This window comes from Odontesthes bonariensis, chromosome 2 (genome assembly GCF_027942865.1).
Source record: "Odontesthes bonariensis isolate fOdoBon6 chromosome 2, fOdoBon6.hap1, whole genome shotgun sequence".
Lineage (NCBI taxonomy): Eukaryota > Metazoa > Chordata > Actinopteri > Atheriniformes > Atherinopsidae > Odontesthes > Odontesthes bonariensis.
The window spans coordinates 18,835,650-18,856,950 of NC_134507.1; the positions used below are offsets into that span (position 1 = coordinate 18,835,650).

General features: G+C 39.9%; 1 protein-coding gene across 2 annotated transcripts; it reads left to right on the forward strand.

The window, feature by feature from the left end:
• The first annotated feature begins 3,301 nt into the window (after positions 1–3,301).
• LOC142400075 (uncharacterized) lies at positions 3,302–18,932 on the forward strand. Of its 2 annotated transcripts, XM_075484672.1 has the most exons (8): positions 3,302–3,838; positions 6,837–6,895; positions 8,468–9,569; positions 11,493–11,662; positions 13,829–14,009; positions 15,667–15,730; positions 16,278–16,377; positions 18,413–18,932. In XM_075484672.1, the coding sequence occupies exons 3-8, from the start codon at positions 8,819–8,821 to the stop codon at positions 18,440–18,442; spliced, it is 1,296 nt and encodes a 431-aa protein (XP_075340787.1). In that variant the 5' UTR covers positions 3,302–3,838; positions 6,837–6,895; positions 8,468–8,818; the 3' UTR covers positions 18,443–18,932. The 2 variants fall into 2 exon arrangements, with proteins under 2 accessions (XP_075340787.1, XP_075340797.1); XM_075484682.1 differs by lacking the exons at positions 15,667–15,730; positions 18,413–18,932 and having other exon boundaries at positions 16,278–16,363.
• Positions 18,933–21,301: the final 2,369 nt, after the last annotated feature.

Genomic DNA, 21,301 nt, shown 5'->3' on the forward strand with positions numbered 1-21,301 from the left:
AAGAAAATTGGCAACGATACAGTTATTAGAAAGCTGATGACTTGACACAGCTGAGTGTTTGTTGTATGTAATATATGATTTTTATATGCATAGGTTCTCTTCCAAGCAGGAGCCTTTAACCTAAGCAACTATTTAAATGCAAATTCCACATTACCATTGTGAGAAACCTATATGACATGGATGGAGAAGACATTTTGTTCATTATTATGTGTCTGTAGGGTATAACAGGATAACAGAAAAGAGAACTTGCACTGATTGTGTTTAAAGAACATCCATCCATCCATCCATCCATTATCTTCCGCTGGTCCGGGGATCGGGTCGCGGGGGCAGCAGCTTGAGCAGAGAGACCCAGACGTCCCTGTCCCCGGCCACTTCCTCCAGCTCCTCTGGGGGGACCCCGAGGCGTTCCCAGGCCAGCCGAGAGACATAGTCTCTCCAACGTGTCCTGGGTCTTCCCCGGGGCCTCCTCCCAGTGGGACGGGCCCGGAACACCTCACCGGGGAGGCGTCCAGGAGGCATTCTCACAAGATGCCCGAGCCACCTCATCTGACTCCTCTCGATGCGGAGGAGCAGCGGTTCTACTCCGAGCCCCTCCCGGATGACCGAGCTTCTCACCCTATCTCTAAGGGAGAGCCCAGCCACCCTGCGGAGGAAACTCATTTCGGCCGCTTGTATTCGCGATCTCGTTCTTTCGGTCACTACCCACAGCTCGTGACCATAGGTGAGGGTAGGAACATAGATTGACCGGTAAATCGAGAGCTTCGCCTTCTGGCTCAGCTCCTTCTTCACCACGACGGGCCGGTGCAGAGCCCGCATCACTGCAGACGCCGCACCGATCCGTCTGTCAATCTCCTGCTCCATTCGTCCCTCACTCGTGAACAAGACCCCGAGATACTTGAACTCCTCCACTTGGGGAAGGATCTCATTCCCGACCCGGAGAGAGCATTCCACCCTTTTCCGGCCGAAGACCATGGTCTCGGATTTGGAGGTGCTGATGGTCATCCCAGCCGCTTCACACTCGGCTGCGAACCGCTCCAGTGAGAGCTGAAGGTCACGGCCCGACGACGCCAACAGAACCAAATCGTCCGCAAAAAGCAGAGACCCGATTCTGAGGTCGCCAAACCGGACCCCCTCAACGCCCTGGCTGCGCCTAGAAATTCTGTCCATAAAAATTATGAACAGAATCGGTGACAAAGGGCAGCCCTGACGGAGTCCAACCCTCACAGGAAACATGTCCGACTTACTGCCGGCAATGCGGACCAAACTCTGACACCGGTCATACAGAGACCGAACAGCCCATATCAAGGAGTCCGGCACTCATAAAATAAAAAAAAAAAAAAAAAAAAAAAAAAAAAAAAAAAAAAAAAAAAAAATCAGTTTTCTCACGAGTCTCCCAGAATAAAATGATTCATCTCATCTTAACCAGAAGCAGCTGCACTGAGTGTAACACCACCGGCTTCTTGTCACCCATTCAAGCTGAAGATTCTTTCATAAACAATAACAGCGAAGACTAAATAACATCTAAACTAACATCTCACAAGTAAATCTGAAGGTTAAAAGAGAAGTGAATGTTAAAGAACATAATGGACATATTATGCAACATGAGAATTTTAATAGGATTAGCTCTTAACAGACTCCCCTACACATATGTAGGCACAGTGCACACTTTTTCTCAGGCTCATGCCAGCAGCCTAAGTAGCAGCCTGGAACATTTGACTGAAACAGCAACTTCATGAGATAATTTCATGAGCGTGAGTAAAAAAAGGTATTTAACAAGTGGAGATCAGAAGGGGAACACTGACGACTTAAAAGTCTTGGCTCAGCTCGATGCTCCAAACTGATGGATGACGATGAAAGAGGCTTTCCAGTAATTTCCACATGAAAGAATTGCTGAATAAGCATGTTTTACCTTTACAAATCTAAAGAGGTCAACACTGAATTGAATTAAATAAAATAGTTAGGCGGCTTAGTTACTCCATCTTACAACACCTGGATAGAACCTGGTATTCTGGGTCATCTCCACCATTCCTGCTTTGTCTGCAGGAGACACAAATACACTGTATCATCATCCTTTATTAACATTTTTCCTGCAGTACTTACCCATGCATTTATATTTGTTATTGTTGTTGTTGTTGTTCAGCAGCTGGTTAAGAGTTAATACTCAACTCTCGTGAAGAAACAACTAAGTATGATCGAGTAAAATATATTCATTGACTGATAATTACCAAATGATTCACTTTTAACTGTTGTCCCAGACTGTAACTCCTCAATTTCTACTGTATAACCCTTTTTTATTGATTATTACGGAGGTACTCTGTAATGATTAATGAACTGCTCCAAATTACTCACTTGCTCGATTAATTTTCAAACTATTACCTGATCATACTTTTCTAGTAAAATTATAAAATCATTAGATATTAGTTAACAATCAGTTGGCACAATTGTTTCTTATTTGTTCCCTGATATTTTGTGTACTTTGTTGTCAAATGTTATCAGTTTAAATTATTTTGTGGTTAATAAATGATTTTCTGTACTTTAATCCAGTGTGGAATTCTTCTTTGGTGCCTGTCTTGAGCCAGGTATAACATCCAACAGAAAAAGGATCTCATCTACGCTGCTTGACTTCAAAAAGGTCATCGTGCATATCCATATTTACCACCATTTAATAGTCTTGCAGTGTACACCTCAGATTAATCGCTGGAGATGTAAGCCATAGATCATCACCTCGCTTCATTCAACAGTGATGTCAGCATAACCACTGGGTCATGAGTTATGACTAGAGTAAAATATATCTCATGTTTTTGCTGTTTTACTTGAGTAATGGGGTAATTCATCATTGAAAAACTGTAAACTTACTGTTTCTGATTTTAAGCATAACCTACTTTGGCTGAGTTTCATAGAGGGGCACAAGCAATGAGCTGAACGTTCAGCCCTTTATTTGTTGTACCAAACCTAGACATTTATTTATAGCTTTGCCTTTACTCTATCTGTGCTTTTCCCCACAATCAAGGTATTCCTATTCCAAGAAGATGTATGCGTCGTTGCAAAGAAGCTTTGAGAAAACATCTTCAGAAACTATTGGTTTGAGTAAGTACTGGAAAGAGTAAAAGTGGGTGCAAACAACTGTACTTTTTCTATCTTTAAATATAGATTTTTTTCTTTTTTTTTTTTTTGAGGCATCAGAGGCAGCCACAGGAGTTTTTGAGACTCCATTAATAACTTGTGCGGTAGGGACATATTATGCAAGTCCTGAAACTTGAGAGCTAGTCAGCTGTTCTGCTACCTGAGCTTGGGCCCTAAGGGAAGGAGGAAGGACAGCCTCGGTGCACCGAGCCGCCCGTCTGGATGACTCCACTCGTATGGGGGAGGCTTGAGGTCCTGCTAAGAGCTCATGAAAAAATCCCTGAAGGGTGTTCTTTTAACCAGCACAACTTAACCAGAGGCATGAGTGGGGAATTAATTAACTGAAAAATATCAAGATTCACTGAAGTGTGTCCACAAGAGCCATACCCGTTAAACTTCTACCAAGGATTTCTCTTTAATTTGCAGAGTATACTGAGCTCCTAACTCCCAGGCAGCTGACTTAAGCTCACAGGGTAATTCGTATAAATGTATTGACTTAGCTGATTCGTTTTGCTTTCCTCATCGAGCCCCTGTCAGCTAAGAGGAGTTTCCACGGGGGCTTGAGGAACGACCACAGAGCTGCCTCACTGCCTGATGATCTGTTATGCGCCTAGCTGAGCGCAGGACAGCTCACACTGTGGCCTCTGCAGATACAAGTGGTTCCAAGGAGAAGAACAACAGTTGATGCCTTTGCTTTGATACTCCACTTTATCAGGTAAGAAGGCTCCACTGGATATATAGTAATGGCTGAATGATAGAGGTAAGACAGATTATGTTTTGCAATGATTTTTAACAGTAATGTTAACTATTCAATGGACAAAACAGTAAATACATAGAGGAATATATGATTTGTAAAATGTCATGTTTGTAAGCAATGCCAGTATTTTCTACTAAAACTAAGCAGGCTTTATTGTGTTACAAAAGTGGTAATCTATAAGATATTCATAGCTGCTGCTTTAGGTGATAGGTGTTTGAGGTAATAACATAACTGTGAATTTCTACTGTAAATTCAGACAGATTATGGTCCATGTGACCACATTCCAGTGACCAACAGTCAGGACCAATATAGTATTTCTGACAGGGCTGGACAAATTGCTACAATATAACCCTTATGTAATTGCCACAGCTCATAACAAGGAGAGTGCACCTATGTGGTACATTGGTCACCCCTATAATCCAGCAGTCACCGATCAATAGTGAATTTAAGTTATTTAACCCGAGAGTATATTTGAGAAAGAACATAGGAGCAAATATTTCTCTTACAAAGGCCAGTTGCTGAGTAGTTTTGATAAGAAGGTGCACAGGGAAAGGAAACAACTGTATGAGCAAGTAAAAGACCAGGATAATGACACCAGTGTCTGACAAAAATAACATTGTCACATGCCGTATGACACATTTGAGCACTTTTTTTGCATTTTGTCTAAGAGATCCCTCACTGAGCACCCTTTTCAACACTGGCAGGCTGATGTGTTTATGCAGCTCTGCACGGCCAGCTGTCTCTTTCCTAACCAGCTCGGTCCTACCGCTTCCTCAAAGTTCTTGTGACTGTCAGGAGCACAAAGGTTTACTCAATCATTGCTTTCCTTGACTGCGACAATAAGCATGTAGTCACATCTGCCAAGTACAAACACTGTTTGCTATGTGTGTGCTGTTGCTCTGATTCTCACGTACACACATTCAGGCTCTGTTTGCCTCAGTCTCCATTACCTTGAAGAATATGACTGCTATAAAGCAGGCATTTATGTCAAGTCCTTTGATAAGAACAAATGAACGATTTGTTTTCTCAATATTTCATCTTTTGGAATCATCTGGAAATGTCATTATATCATTATGCATTGGCCAGATTTTAAACAATGGCAAAATGTGTAGGATTATAAATTAATTTAACATTTCAAGCAAGAATGCTTTCGATCTACTTTTAACAGTTTTTAAGAAGATGAAAAAATAAACAGAAAAAGAAAGACACCCGCAACAGAGGGTATGGTAACATGTTTATATTGTACATTTGGTGCATGGTATACTTGAATTCCCTGGAACATGGTCCTCTGTATGAACAATATAATAGGGATAACTATCACTCCATCTGTGTGTGGATCTGCAACCAAATATAAACACGCCTTTAGATAAATATAGAAATCATATGTTGTGGTTGTCATCATAATGTCCTATTAAGCAATATCTTTTGAAAAAATGGAATGTTCCCACTTCTACAAAATTGCGGCCTTATCAACAAAGCGCACCTATATGTGGAGATGTTTTTTCACTCCCCATGACAGCTATTAACGCTATGAGATATTGTTTAAGAATTAATCCAATAAGATTCTACTTTTTTCTGTTTAGAGCTGAATCCAGAATTAGTTACCTTACTAACAATTCTTTTTCATTTTCAAACTCGTGCATATTTTCCAGCTCCTGCATATATTTGCTAGCATGAGATTCTTCTCCCTCAAAATACCACCCCATGGAGCATTTGTTCATATCGACAGAAACAACCTATAAATACATATAAATGCATTAGTTTTTTAGTTGTTTCTTCTCTCAGTGTAGAAGTTTTTTGGTTGTTTTAATAGTTCTTTACCAGATCCTTGTCAAAGCTCCCTTTATATAAGCCGGTCTTGTGTTTTCAGCTTAGCTTCTTGATTGTTTTGTGAACAGTATCTTGGTTTTCCTGTCGTGGCAGCATTTTTGGTTTGTTCAAAATAAAGATTTTTAGTTCTGACAGCAGTGTGACTCCCACCTGTTTGGTCCTGTGTTTGCGTCCTCCTCCTCACATATTAGACTGTGACACGAAATACACAGAATAATTATTTTGCAAAAAGCCTCACCGACATTTTCCACAGTCGTGACAATGCATCCCGCGACAGCTCAGAAAACCCAGTGCACCCAAAAGGGACTTTTAACCCACTGCATTTAAAACTGACCGCAGCAGGATCCTGACAAGGCATCAGTGTGTGAAGAGTTCAGAGTGAGAATGGCTATCTCACATTTGTGGATGCACCAGGCACAATGCTCCTGCTACAGAAGTGTCCCAGTGTATGAGATTCAGTGAAATACATGCTGGCTCTTGTGGTAAATATGTACAAACATGCTCATTTCATTGTGTGCATGCAAGGCAATCCTCTTTTTGGAGATGTTGGCCTACTGGAACGCTGTTCTCACTGCTAAGGAACAAGTATTCTTATGTATTTACAACTGAGAATATTCAACCACTCTGTAGCAACTGAATTTTTTTTTTTTGTTTCTTCTTTCTTCTTCTTTATGCCTGTGTTTTTGCCAAATAGCCCTATAATATTACAGATAAACAATACTCTTCACTCACAGTGCACACAGTACATGTGTATGCAATACAGTACATAAACTATGTGGTAATTGTACTTCTTTTATTCAATGCACCGCCTTCATTTGTTCTTGTTTTATGGCATGTCAATCTTTGGTGAAAAGACATGTCTGTTCACCAAATCAGTAGAGTGCGAATTCTTGTATTCATTGCGTCAGTGTTAATTTTACGGCAGATGTTTGAATCATTTATCATTTAAAGACAAGTGTTGGTCAGTGCATTTGCTCACAGCCTTTCTCGCAGAAAGACAACCTTGTATCCACTATTAATGTATGGATGCAACTTGTGCTAGATGCTAGCAGAGGAAGGGTTAAAAAATACTAATAAAATAAGTGAGAATTGGGGGAAGTTATGAATGTATAAATTTCTTTTTCAGAGTTGTTCAAGCTTGCAGTCCTGTCCCGTGTGATGAACATCAAAGCTGAGCATGCGGGGGTAAACATAATTCCTCTTTTATTACATTATATGCACTGTAACCTTTTATGCAAACATCTTTAACAGTCCAGTAATATCTAAATTTGCAAGCATCACTGCAAGACTCTAACCTCAAATCAATGAAGTTTATGTTTACTTAAAGACACAATAATGCCTGCATTTGTTATAATCTCAGTTTTATTGTCTTTTATAACTACAATGGGCTTTGGACAGGCATAATTGAGAGCAGTGTACTTAATGTATCATGAATAAAACAGTTTATTATTCTCATTGCTGAATAAAATTAGTCAATGGGCCCCTTTCTTTGCCTTCTGAAACAATAGCCCTAAACATTTAAGCCATTGGAATTATCAGAAATGTGCCAGGCAAGAGAGGAGAGTAATCGGCTGAGCTGAGCAGCAGAAAGCCTGAGAAAGGGAGCTTTTTCTTTTGAGTGCTGGTGGGAATTAAGTCAAACATGGAATAAGTGACAGAATGATAAGGTGGAGGGAATAATCAGAAAGTGTTCTTTTTGTCGCAAGAAAAGTGTGGGTTTTTTGATGAGTAGGTAAATCTGAAAATGTGTTTTATTATGAAGAACATCCCTTTGATGTGGACCCCTTTTTATGTCATGTGTGGTGTGTGCAGCCTTTAGAAAGCAGAAGCTGCACCACTTTTTTTTTATTTTTAGTGCTATCAACTGACAAATGACCATTTCAAAGGTAGCGGGTGGATGTCAGTGGGTTTCCACAGTTGGTGATACCCAAGCTTATTGATACCTTTTATCAGTAAGCCAAAAAGCTCTGGGCAAATTCATCTATTCACTCAAGGTCTTGTGACAGAAAGTTGTTGAATATTATTTTTGCAAATACTGCATGGACACTCATACAATCAATGAATGTAACCTCGTAGATCCAAATAGTTTTGCATTGGGAAAGATTTGTGCTTTTAAACATACGCATTGTCTGTCCAGTAAAAACACACATTCAACAAAAATCTACATCTGTATTATGTAACAACGTAATTTTGGATTTCTCATCTAATTAGACAATATATTCAAATTTCCATTGCTCAGCTCAAGCAAAGGATAACTTATTAATTAAGGCAATTTTATTTGCATACATCTGCTCACATTTGAGTCAGCACAAGAGCTGTTTGAAGAAGATGTTTTTGTTGTTTACCCTGCAAACACACAGAGAGAAAAGAAGGCAAGATAACATTACAAAGGCAGCAATAACTCAAGTATCGGACCTGCTCGGAGTTTGATTTTTGTTAACTGAAGTGAGACATGGGAACAGAGCAAAGGCTGGTGTTTTGCTTTTCAAAAGACAAGAGTTTTCATTCTAAATGTCTTGGATGATTTGTTCCCACTTGCTGCCCATTTTTATTGTAACACCAGTAGATAAAGAAAGTTGAAAACAAGAGCATAATAGGTCTCCCCAATCACATTACAGCAACAAATTGCTTTCTATTTGTAGTGTGTTATCGTTTAATTAAAGTTTCACAAAATTTCAGTTTGCAGAGAGATCTGCTGCTCGCTCGGAGCACAGCTCTGATGTTAAACTTTTTCTTTTCTCTGTCTTTTCCTTCAAGTGAGCTCTCAAGTAAGGACATCACTGCTTCACTGCACAGGAATGTCCTCTCCTGGGGTGTCTGGTGGGGGCAGGAGGCGAAGTAAAATGTGTCGCTTAGGGCAATAACCTGCCTACTCTCAGATAGTGGACTATTTGGAGGCGTTTCCAATCTCCTCAGAACTGCACGTGTGCCAGATGTTGGAGGAAAGACACAACTGACAGCATTTTCTTACATTTCAGCCACAGCTTGGAGGGTCCTGCAATCACTCTCCATTTTACAGGAATCTTTGCATCAAATATAGCCTGTTAAGGTACATCTCCTACAGAACTACATGAGACCTTTAAGAGCTGAATCTTATCCGTACTCACAATGAGAGACTCCAGCTCTCAACCAGACATGTGCAAACGGAACCCTACCATCTTCATGCCAAATGAGTTCAGACGGGCCCACTCACCAGCTGATGAGCTGGCAGCAAAAGGTCCAGGAAAGAGGAAAGTACAACTTGTCCAATGTAAACTGAGCCACACAGAGAAAGACAGAAAGCAGGAAGCGGCAGGTGGCTCAGTTATAAAGCTGTTCTCCTCAAAGCCTTCCTACAGATCATGTATCCATCATGAGGTGCCTCTGAGGTCTATGAGCTCTGTTATGTTTTTGGACAAATCACTTTGTATTTCTCTTGTAGAACTAGAGGAAAGAAGAGCAGGCCAACCTGCTTTGTATAAGTCTGTCCTGTCATGTTGCCTTGGTGTCTCATCCCGCTGCACATCCACTGCACATAATAAAATAACCAAAACAAATAAGGATTATAGGAGGGCCAGGGCACCCATGTTGGCCAGCATTGAGCGTAATGCCCAAGAAGATGGTTTGGGTCATGGTAGAGGCCTTTTATTAAAGCATCAGGGTCATAAGGACGTGCAAACACCACCCGCTCGTGATGTTAACAGTAAGACTGATGACTCACATACTCAGCACCACAGAGCTTCTTTTGAATTATTGTCGTTCAAAGGGACAACCACCTCAAACGTAAAGGCTGGCAGGCAGAAGGGGAATGCAGATGAGGCAGCCTTCTCTGCTCGGAGCAATTTCAGGCACAGGCAGCACACTTTCAATCTTGGCCAAGGTATGAATTTCATCACTTTGATTCAGAAGTGAAAATCTAAAATACCCATGCCAACTTATCTATATATTCATTTCACTGGTTTGCATACTATTGTAGATCAGATCACACTCAAAGGTGTAACAGGAAACTGAATGTGGGGCAAAACTGGTCTTAGAGCATGGAAAATCTTTTTTTGTACTCTGCCTCTTACTTTTTGAGTTATAGTTTATGCATTGCTAAAAAAAAAAAGATAAATCCCACACACACCCCACACACACCTTTTCCCTCATATTGTTTTAAGGAGGTCACAAATGGAAAAAAGCACACCGTTAGTTCAAATGCCGAGTGAAATAATGTTATTATTATCCACTAAATTCTTGATCTTGCATATAAGAAATAAAGTTAAAAAAGGCAACAGCATAAATGTGTTGCGACATTTAAGAATAGACTTTTTACTATAAAAGCATTTTCTTCTGATCTCCTTGACAAGATCAAGGTTATATGAAATCTAAATAAAGAAATAGTTGGAAATGCATTTCATGCTGAAAATGCAGTGTACAGGCTTTCCGTTGCCAAACATTGCTGAAAAAAGCTGAGTATTTTAAGGCGTATACACTTTAGAAATGGCTGAATCTTTTTAAAAAGTTGAAAAGTTAGAAAAATGCTGAATAAGTGTGCATGTATCGTTGACAAGAAGTCATTTTGACATTTGAAAAACTGAAGTAGAGCACTGATGGAAACAACAGAAATGTGAAGCTTGACTGAGAAAAAGTTACGTTTAAAAGCTGGAAGCCAAAGCAAATTAATGGAAGAAGCAAAGAGATTAAACAGAAAAGCAGAAAGATCTAAACATTTCATTAACAGCCGGAACATTAAGTAAATGCATCTTGACTGCGAAAGACAGCTTAGAAATAACCTTTTAAATTCAAAACTGAAAGGGATTAAGATTTTATTCTATTAGGAAATAAAATGGAGTGAAATAGGACTTATTTGATCTTTTTCTCTGTCAGCAACAAAAATCTTTGCTGAAGCTCTTTGGCCACACCCACTCATTTAAAATGAATGCGTGTGCGTGTAATATGCAGATGTGTCAAAACTTTTGATGGGAAGTGTAACTGTGAAAGAGTCAAAGAAAGTCTTGACACTTTGTAGTTCTGTACTCTGTAACTGTGCTGTGTTTAACATATTCTGTGATTTTAGTTTGATAGTAAAATGTGGCTGCACAGTGGGATGGGAGTAAGCACTGTTAAGAGAGCTCTCACTTTGAGTCTCGACTGGGGCCTTTCTGTGAGGAGACATTTGCACTCTCATATAAAACAACAACAAAACCAAAATTTATTTAATTATTAAACTATCTCAACTCAGTGAATTTGTTTCCTGTCCAATGTTACCTTGTTTCTTTTGAGCTTTCGTCATTTTCACTGGACAAATATTCTAATTCCAAAAGGGCAAAAATCCCCTGTATTGAACAGTGACAGTGATACTCTACTAAATACAAGCCACATGTTCATTGCAGGTTATACAGTGAAGATATATTTTCTACAAAGAGTAGAGGAGTAGGGTTACAAGAGCAGAATGGATGCTCTGCCATCTTTTACATTATTCATCGGCCATACTCATGTTCCCTCCGGGTTCTTTTATCCTCTCTATGAGTTGTTGGGGTGGTGTGTGTTTGTGCATGTGTGTGTGTATATTGAGATGTGTTAGGTTCAGTTTGAGGTCTGTTCATTTTCAGCCTTCTCCAGATGATAAAAGCTTAGACTGAACTCTAGAACATGAGAAGAAACGGCAAAAAAAAATAATAATAAGTGTACGCCAAACTTCAAAACAGATGCAGACCTGTAATTGAATCTGGTTGTATTTCATAGTGAAAATCCTTGTTTTTTTGCAATCCAGTTTAGTTTGAATGATGGAAGTTAATTTTTTTCTTTCTCGATCAAGTAGAATCAGGAACTTGGAGCAAGGAAGTAAGAAGTAAGAAGACAGATGGAGAGCAAAAAGGTGGCAGAGCCACAGCACCTCAAACTCTTGCTAATCTGGATGAGACCTGTCATTACCACTCGAGACTGAAGAAGGATTCTGTGGGTGGCCCTCACAAGGCTCTCAGCCTCAAAGTACGAGTCATATTTCTCTACTGTTTTCTAAAGAATTGTTGTTGTTTTTTAAATAGTACCTTCAACTATAAAAATGAATAAAAACAATCAGTACATTGACTAAAAGTAATAGGTTTAGCTAATGATAGCATTGTGACTTGACAGAATTTGTTGACTTAGAATTTGATATCGGAGAATGACACAACCCCTTGAGACAGTCAGAAGTCAATCATTTGTAGACAGTCTATGAAGTCATTAAAGGGACCTGTGCACCAAACTCCTGACACCCAAGTGAAAATGTACTTGGTACACGAGCCAAAAAAGTTTATAGTTGATGTCTATATTGACAATAGCCCTTTTCACACTGCGACCCGCTACTTTAGCGGGTCCAAATTGCACCTTCGACCCGCGTCGAGCAATGTGAACGCTTGGCGTGTCAGGGTGACCCGTGTCGCCTGAAGCCGAGTTCAGGGGGAGTTGCCCAGTGGCAGAGCGTCACACGAAACACAAAATGCTGGGCGTGTGCAATGACGTAGGCACAAGCCATGCGTCGGAGGTAGGATGAAATACACCTGTCTGCATCAATTTTTTCAAACAAACGATGGCGGGACACCTTGAGAACTCATTTTTGCAATGCAGTTCATGGAGATGTTACTTTACGGTGCGTCTTGCTGCGTGGGAAACCGCGCTCTCCCATCTTTCTCGCCAGCCCGAATTCCAGCAGAGGTCCATCTTTCACCGTCCCCGAAATGTGGCGGAAAATAACGTCCTCTGTTCGGGGGCTGAGGAGCTCGCGGACCTCCTTGTCTCACCAGTTGACCATATTAAAAAATGTCTCCAACTTGGTGTAGGCTAAAACAGAGTAAAACTTGTCCTCACCTGTCGCTGTTGTTCTGAATCAGCTGTCCATTCTGTCTTTTAAACTCCTCACGTCACGCCCACGTCCGACCCGCGTCGATTGTGTTCACATCAAACTCGGCTCGGCAAAAAGACTAGGGTCCGACGCGGGTCGAAAGGCGAGTCGAGTTGACGCGGCAGCCCGGGTCGGCAGTGTGAACACAATAGCGGACACGCTAAATTCGCGAATTAAACGCGGGTTATTCGGCAGTGTGAAAGGGGCTAATATGAGGCCAACTACATGAAAACTGACATTTTTCCTCTTAATGACCACAGGAACAAATTGGTTGCAAGGCTAAGTAGTAGTGCTGTATCCAGTTCCCTTAATATCTTCAAGCTCAACTGTAAGATATTTACAGCTGAAGACGGCCTATCCTCCAACTGAAATACCCTTTAGATCCAAGGACTCAGGTCAGCTGGTCCAGTCCAGAGTCCAGACTAAACACGGAGAAGAAGCATTTAGCTGTTATGCTGCAAACAAGTGGAACAAACTGCCAGTGGAGATTAAACTTTCACCAAATGTAGACATTTTTAAATCCAGGTTAAAAACATTTCTTTTCTGGTGTGTCTATAGACTGTTGCTTTTTAAAAAAAAATTCATTTGAATTATTTTATTTGTTTCTCTTTATATTCCTTTATGGATTTTTAATGCTTCTTACACTCCCTGCTGCAATGCTTTTATTTTATGTGAAGCACTTTGAATTGTTTTGAACATGAAATGTGCTATACAAATAAATTTGACTTTGACTTTGACTTTAATACTGCTCATAATGACGTCCTTTTAAGTACGACACCTACAAGTGGGAGAAAGGAAATACGACGCATACGAACGTTTCCAGATGAGGACAGATGTCCTCTTCAAGTCTTTTGTTTCAGAAGTCAGAAAGGGGGTGGATGTACTTTAGTTGAGTACATCTTTTTGAGGGTTTGCTATTCAAAGCCTTATCTATTGAAATTACTTGTAGACATTTAGAATGGGGAAACAAAATGTTAAAGAAAGGTTAAAAACTGTATCAGATTGTTTTAGATTTAATGGAATCACATTAAATCCCATCACATCACTACTTTTATCCATACAAAAGCTGACCACAGTATTTCCATGTTGGCCACACCTCATCACTATTACAGGGCTGTGAAAGGGATTTTCCAAGGTTAAGGAATAGATTAAGGATATTTTCAGAAAAATATTAAAAAAAAATTTCTCTTTCCACAGGATTAGTGTCTGTGAGTCGTACTCTATTCTTCCCACAAACAAGCAGCTTACTGTATGTATCCTCATCTCTACCCCAGGAGGCTTTAGAGCTCTTTAGGCCAGACTTCATCAGCCGATCTCAGGGTCGGTTGAGGAGGCTAGAGCAGAGAGCTAAGAGAAGAAAAGCACTGCAGGACTCAAATCCAGACCTGGTGCAGGGCCTAAGGGAAGATCATGGCAAGCAAAAGAGGAACTGTACCACACCGGATCCACTTAGCAGTAAGTATAGCTGTATAAATCAGCCTAAAACCTGGAAAAGCAGAAGTAAGCCATTAAGAAGAGTTCAATTACAACAGCACTGCCCCAGGGCAACAAATTTAATTGTTTTAGTTTTACTTGACAGACCCTCAGTGATGACAACGGCATACAAACAGCTTTGGGTTTTATGACAAAAGAACTTGAGACTTGTGGATATACAAGTGTGGCATCACCCGTGGCGAACAGTTTTCTAACTAGCACAATCAGAGCAGATGGTCTCTCATCTACTACATACATCTTTTACTGTGTTTCCCCATTTCTTGTTATGCCACTTCTGCAGATACAGATACATTCATCAAATTTCTGGACTGCTGGGACAAGAGTTCCTCCAGTGGGTGTAGTTTGCTGGAGACAAGCAGATACTGTAGCCTCCATATATAGTGGAATATGAATAAGTAAGGAACCTGTGCCCATGTCATATTAAATCATTCTGGCCTTTAGAGGAACTATGGGCTGTTTCACAAATAATTTCTTTACGTTTAATAATCTTTGCTGGTCTGGAAGGGAAACAAAGGGAATTTTGCATGTTATTCCCCTCACAGTGTGGCATTTAACCAACTTTGCTCTCTGCTGGCCACAATGCAGTACTGCAGATTAGCTGCAAATTGTTACCATCCATTTGTGTTTGTACACACCAGATCAAATCAAAAGCATCTGAGATACAATGAGCTTTTGAATACCTTTCCTTTCTTTATCATGCCCAAACAAGCTAAAACGTACTGGATAAAGTGTTGAATATAAATCAATAATTACTGATAAAAAGAGAGCTTGCAAAAGAAAAAAAAAAGAAAAAGAAAGAAAAAAAAGTGACATGTCTAAAGAACAGAATTGCTTCCAAGATGCGATTTAAAATGGAGACGTACGGTCAAAAAAACACATTTCTATCTATCACAGCTTCAAACAGGAGTTGTGAAAATGTTATACAGCAGAATATAGAAATCCCCAATACTTAATTCAATTAAGTCAATGTTTCATAGACAAAGACTCGTCTTGATAATCAAATAAAAACCCTACAAAGGAAATGTCTGAATGTTGTGTTATTGTTTAATATTAATAAAGGTGTAGGGGGGGTTTCTGGACACGAAGTGGTGTAATGTTTTCAGTGAAAACGTCTTTTCTCTTTTCTCAGCATCTGAAATATCTCCTCTATTTAGAGAAATATCAGATTTTTCTTTCTTTAACTTGAAAAACAGCACTGAACACCTGACTTTATCCTTCAGTAAAACATTATAAAAGTATGTAGGAAGTACAGTTTAGTTTAGGAAAGATGCTGAAGAAGTAATGAAAATGGGACACTTGAACAGCAATAATGAAGAAAGAGTCATGATGCTGTTCATATCAATTCACTATGTGAGAGATGGACTTTATACAAATACATATGTCTAAACATGGTGTGTGCGCCTGCTTTTAAGTGTAACAGTGTGTGTGTGTGTGTGTGTGTGTGTGTGTGTGTGTGTGTGTTTGTGGGGACCTGTCTTAATTCTGAAAGGTAACAGAATACAAAACAGATCAGCCCATAGTTCATTTACATATACAAGATTAATTTACATAATAATTCGTATTTGTTACTTCTATGTGTTTGTGCATCTGTGTCAATGTGTGCATGTGTGTATCCTAGATAACCTTTTCAAGCCGAGAGAGAGGTCTATATCAGGCAAAGAGATGCAGCTAAGGTCCAGACGGTGAGTTCTCCAGACCAAACCCTCTGTCAAAGGATGTCACTTTGGGTTTTTTTCCCACTTCTTTTTTTTTCATGTTTTTCCATGCAGCACAACCCATCAGGCTTGCCTTTCATATCTGGCATACATACTCACAATGCATATTAACAGATCCACATACTTTGTGGGTACAATCTGTATGCGATGCCCAAATGTCGGGGCAAAAGATACGAGGTACCTTCTGTGTAGCTTGTCCCTTTTTTTTCTTTTTTCTTCTCTTATCGGGACAGACACACCTGATAAGATGACAGTGGCCTTTGTAATTGTTTTTCAAAAGCAGCACTATCTGACTTGGAGGATCTCTTAATACACTGGCTGTAGTTGGGCGAATGAAAAAAGGAGTACATGTGCAGCCTCTTTATCAGCAGATCCAGGTTTTTGCCAGGCTGTGGTCTTGCCTGATAAAACCTTGTCTCTAGTTTGCCAATCTGTTGGCAGGGCTCAGCCACCCTCAGACTCCGGATTCCACGTTCCCTTACCCTGTGTGAATTTTCCATTTTTGTGTCTGTAGGATTTACAACAAGCTGCCAGAGGTGACAAAGAAGAAGGAGGAGGAGAGAAAGAGGGCTGTATCACAAACCAACAGATTACGAGCAGAGGTTTTCAAAAAGGTAGAGTTTCGATGAGCGTGGTGCAAAAATTAGCTCAGGTTCCTTTGAATTCTAAGACTGGAATTTGAATTGAGTAGAACAGAAAATGCAAAGTTGAACCAAAAGAAAATAAAAACAAAGCATCCAACAAGTCAATATCTCATGCTGTTTACTGTCACATCATGCAGGTTTTCATTTTCAAATCAAAGGACTTTTTGCAAAACATTTACGGCCCAGTGGGTGGACAGTTTTTTTTTTTTGACTTTCCTATTTTCAACAGTGCCAAATTAAGGGAAGCATAGTCATGAATAAGAAAAAAATATATTCCATAATTTATGAATGGACGAAAATGATCCAATGTCACGTATCTGAAAGAGGCAAAGCATGTGAACCTTTCATTTCAGTATCTGATGTGAGCCTTTTGAGCAGCAATAACAGCAGAAAGTTTTCTGGTAACTGTCTGTCGGTCCCGTCTATCCACTGGACAGATCATTAGAAATATACAAGCATTCCTCTGTAGAGAACAGCTTCAATTTTACAATGTGGATTGGTTTCTCACATTTGCAATATTGGACTCGTTTCCTAAATTGGTTATTAAAAAGTCTTTATAGTTTCTAAACATGGTGCTCTTTATGCACTTTAGGCTCATGTGGACATCTGATGATGTTTTAGGTCACATCTATGTAGCAAGTTGGCTGAATAACCACCTGAAACGTTCAAGGACCACTGTTGAAGAACAGTTCCTTCAAGAAAGAACACACTTTCAAAGAGTCAATGGGCTTCAAAACTCTGGATTTTCCCCGAAATTTAAAAAGATTCACTCTGTAAATGCGTTGATGTTTTCAATTGATTACAAATACAGTACTCCAATGTTTGAAAGGAGAAAATTAAACATGGTTAGATTACTATCCAGCAGAGGCCACTGTTGGACTGCTAATGCTGTTCCTGTCAGTTATTAAGCTGAAATATTACCCAAACACATGTGCATTCTACATTTTGGGCCACATCAAATCATCACATGATGTGAAATCTGTAATTGTGGCAATTTATTTCCTCTAACAGCATTGTACCTAAACCCATTTTACTCTCTATACCCTATCACAATGCGGTAATAGGAATATCTTATATCAACTGTATTAGTCAAAGCCAACATGATCTACAGGAACTGCTTTAACAACCAATATCCATATTCATCAACAGTGAGGGAATGTAGCAAATGAATGAAATCTTTAGGATAAGCAATGTCAGATAGATCCACTTGCTTTCACCTATAGGTGAGACGTCACTTACCTTCCCACCACACCATCACCAGAACAATGAATTTGCTGTCAGTCAGGTGAGATGCGAAAAATGTGAAGAGATATCTCCAATCTCTTACAGATAACCACACAGTCATTGTAGGCTCAAAAAGCATGTGTGAGTAAGTGTAGGTGTCTTTTTTTCCATGATCTTCATCAAGATAATCTAAATGATTGGCTGATGTCGCTGTATATCAGCGCTCTTCTTCAAGAACAATGGATCTAGCTAATCAGAGCTGTGGTTGTGGTTTACTGGCACACCCAGCAGCTGGTAGCTCTGTAAGAAAATGTAATATTTCTCAGTGAAATGGAGAGGTTATGAAGCCATTGTGACCTTGCCACCTCTCAAATGAAGCCATTAGCTGGGCCCAACCACAGAGATTGGACTTCATTTTTATGCAACATTAAGGGGGAGACCAGCAACGACTCACAGCAGGACTCTGATAATGCGAGGTGGAAGGTGGCTGGTGTTGAATGCTGCCTGAAATTAGATCCCAGCTGTCAGGTAGTACAGCTATAGCAGGAGGGTGATTGCATAGCAGCTTGATAGCGAGCCAGGCTGCTTCCCTTCACCTGAGCTTGGCTACCACGGTTGTGAAGTTGATAGGTGTGAAAGCCAATTTAGCAATGGGAGTCGCTCCTGTGAGCCGCTAAGCTGATCCTTAGAGGCGGGAGAAAGGGAGATCTGATTTCTGATAGATGTGCTTTTGACCAATATTCTTGGGGACTTACCATTGATCTTTTTTCTTCTCTTGCAGCGGCTTCTGGACCAGATCCTGCAAAGATAAGCAAGACACTGACAAGCCAATAGGTTTAATTTTTTTCTGTTTCTTCAGCTTTCTTCATATATGTAAAAGCATAAACGGCTGTTTATCTGATCCAATTAATCTCCTTTATTCTCCCGCTAAAATCCATGTATGTATATGTAAGCAATTGATTGGGGGGTTGGTTTCTGTTGACCACACGGCTGTATCTTTGCACTTTTCTTCCATACAAACATGGAGACACTTTTCTTTGTCATCATCACCAAGTCTTTATTCTGTTAGGATGCATTTGGATTCATTTACTTGTGATCTGTATTTATGTACCAAAGATTAAATTCCTGTTTTTCTCACAGTGACAGATTACGGCAAGATAAGCAAGTTAGGGGACCACAATCTTGCAGTAAAATTGTTCTGAGCATATTATTTGAAGAATGCATGTTAATAATTGTCGTTGCATGAAGGAACTGAGGAGTCCGTTTTCATCACTTACCACCAACATGCTCATAATTAAAAAAATCAGATCGGTTTGTGAGTTGCAGTATGAATGTTATTTCTTTGCTCAATAAAATTCCAAGTGATTACATGCAAACCAATTAATCATGTCATTTAACTCATTTATTTCCAAATATTTTGGTTTTCATTAGCAATGTAATATCTCGAGTGTGGTGTAAGTACAGCTAAAAAAAGCATCCCAAGGAAATTATGTGTGGAAGCATGGTCATTTTCCTGGAAATATAGCCCGGGTGCTTTGAGCAGAACACCTTGACTCTGTCATTGGTGAAGTATTATATAAATTCTATATAAGAGTGAGACTACATTTTATCACTGGATTCATGTCTGCCTCGAGCTGAAACCTCCCATCTGGAAAAGTGGAATTTCAAGCTAATCAGGAACTGAGGAGGCACGTAGCGCCTCTGAAAGAGGCCTTTGTCACAGAGCTCCAAACCATAGATGACATTGTAGAAAGAGAGGAGCGTCCTGAGTACAGACTGGGAGGTCAGTCCATATATAGCATTTAAAGGAGACTGACAAGTCTAACATTCAAACAGAGCCTGCTGGGATGAGGAGAGAGCAGGGGAAGGGCATGGGCAGCAAGATCTCAGAAAGACACACTCTGAGCATCCAAAACTTTGGCTGCACACTTTTGAGGGTTGCTCTAGTGTTAATGTACACAACATTCAAAAAGTAAGGTTGGATGTTTATAAAGCTCTTAACTTTAGTCTTAAAGCAATGTGTCAGTTGCAACATTAGATAATTAATAGATTCCGGCCCACGAGTGTAGTGTGTTTGATATCAACTGACTTCACTCATGTGTGTTACCAAGAAAGATCTAAAGGTTACTAAACATGGGAAACCTTTTCTCATTCAATGCAGGCAGGTCTCAGGCGATCGGCGCTGACTGACAGGAGCTATATAGAAGGAGACGGGCTGGTGTAGTCAGCCTCCCTCTCTGAGACATCATGTGTCTGCGTATCACATTGCTATCTCTATATACTATATGGACTTTGTGCTCTGAGGCCCCTCCACTGGCTCCACTGTCTCAGCTGCCCTGAGGTTATGTTGATATAGTGGCTTAGAAAGGAAAGTACTATGTACTTTTGTACATCCTTGTGGGGCGAGTGATTGCAAGTCAGACATTTCACTCTCAGAAATATCTGAACATGGAGCCTCTTCCGTCATCTTTTTGTTGTTGTGGCTCTGCAACTGTGTTGTCAGGAACAAATAAAAACTAAAACTAAAATCTACTAAAATCTACAATATTTACAAGTACAAAGGCCTTTAATTCTTTATCACAGAAGGGCAGGTGGTTAATCCAAAAACAAAAGATACTCAGCTCAACAGATATAGTTGAGCAGCAATGAAGATGGTGTAATAAATCTCTTCAGAGAGAATTTGAAAACCTACAGGCAAACGGTGGGATTTTAAGGATGCAGTTCAGACATAAGCCAATTCAGCCAAAGCCCTGCAGTTTTTCCTTTTCCGGTTTGTAGCCTCTGAGGAGATGTGGGGTAAAATAAAGGCTGCACAGAGACATCTGTGAGTTTTTGCCTGCAGCAAAATCAGTAAAAAGATTAGGCTGAACCAGACCAGGTAGCTAGCTCAAAACACAGATGGGACCAAAGGAAAGACAGTTTGTGTGTCTGTACACAAAGATAGAGAGGAGACAATTTCATCCCAGGGATGTTTAAACTTAATGTGGAGTTTTCATGAAAATCAAATCATTTTAGTTGAATCAACAACTTATTTTTGCCCTCACTCATTAGAAATGCAGGTTTTGCAGTTAAGTTCAGCGTAAATGCATATGAAATCTTAGTGAGAAAAATTCCCAAACAAAATTGGAAGAAAGAGCTCCGGATTCAATGGGATTTTCCTTTTTAAAATGCCATCATGTAATCATATTGAGGTGCATCCATAAGTTCAACTCTGCACATATTGATCACAGCATTTTATGCAATATTTCACATCAAATTCCACCCCAGTGAATGGTGTGGTTAAACTTACTGACACCTCTTGGGACCTATACTTTTCAAAGCTGCATTTGTATTTTACTATGTGCTATGCCTGAGGTTGCGCGTTGGACCTATTTGATAAAAAAAAAAAAAAAAAAAAAAACACCACAGAAAGAAAGCCAGAGACAAAACAAACTAGTCCAATGTTTATTAACGGTATTATGGGTATGGCAAATTATAGCTAGGCTATCTCTAGAACAAAAATAAATACATTCTTACTTTAGGTCTTACTGTAATGTCTTTACTTTAAGTCTTATGCACTGATATACCGCCAGCCAGTGATTAAGCAGATTGGTGGATATACTACCCTAAAAAATTAATCTCACGCTAATCACTTTATCCTTGTTTTGTCATGCTCCATGCAACTCAGAAG

Bases quoted from the DNA above. Each gene is read 5' to 3' on its own strand.
- LOC142400075 (XM_075484672.1), top strand. From the start codon at position 8,819: ATGAGAGACTCCAGCTCTCAACCAGACATGTGCAAACGGAACCCTACC. The intron at 14,010-15,666 runs GTAAGTATAGCT...TGTGTATCCTAG, and splicing joins CACACCGGATCCACTTAGCA to ATAACCTTTTCAAGCCGAGA. The intron at 15,731-16,277 runs GTGAGTTCTCCA...TTGTGTCTGTAG, and splicing joins ATGCAGCTAAGGTCCAGACG to GATTTACAACAAGCTGCCAG.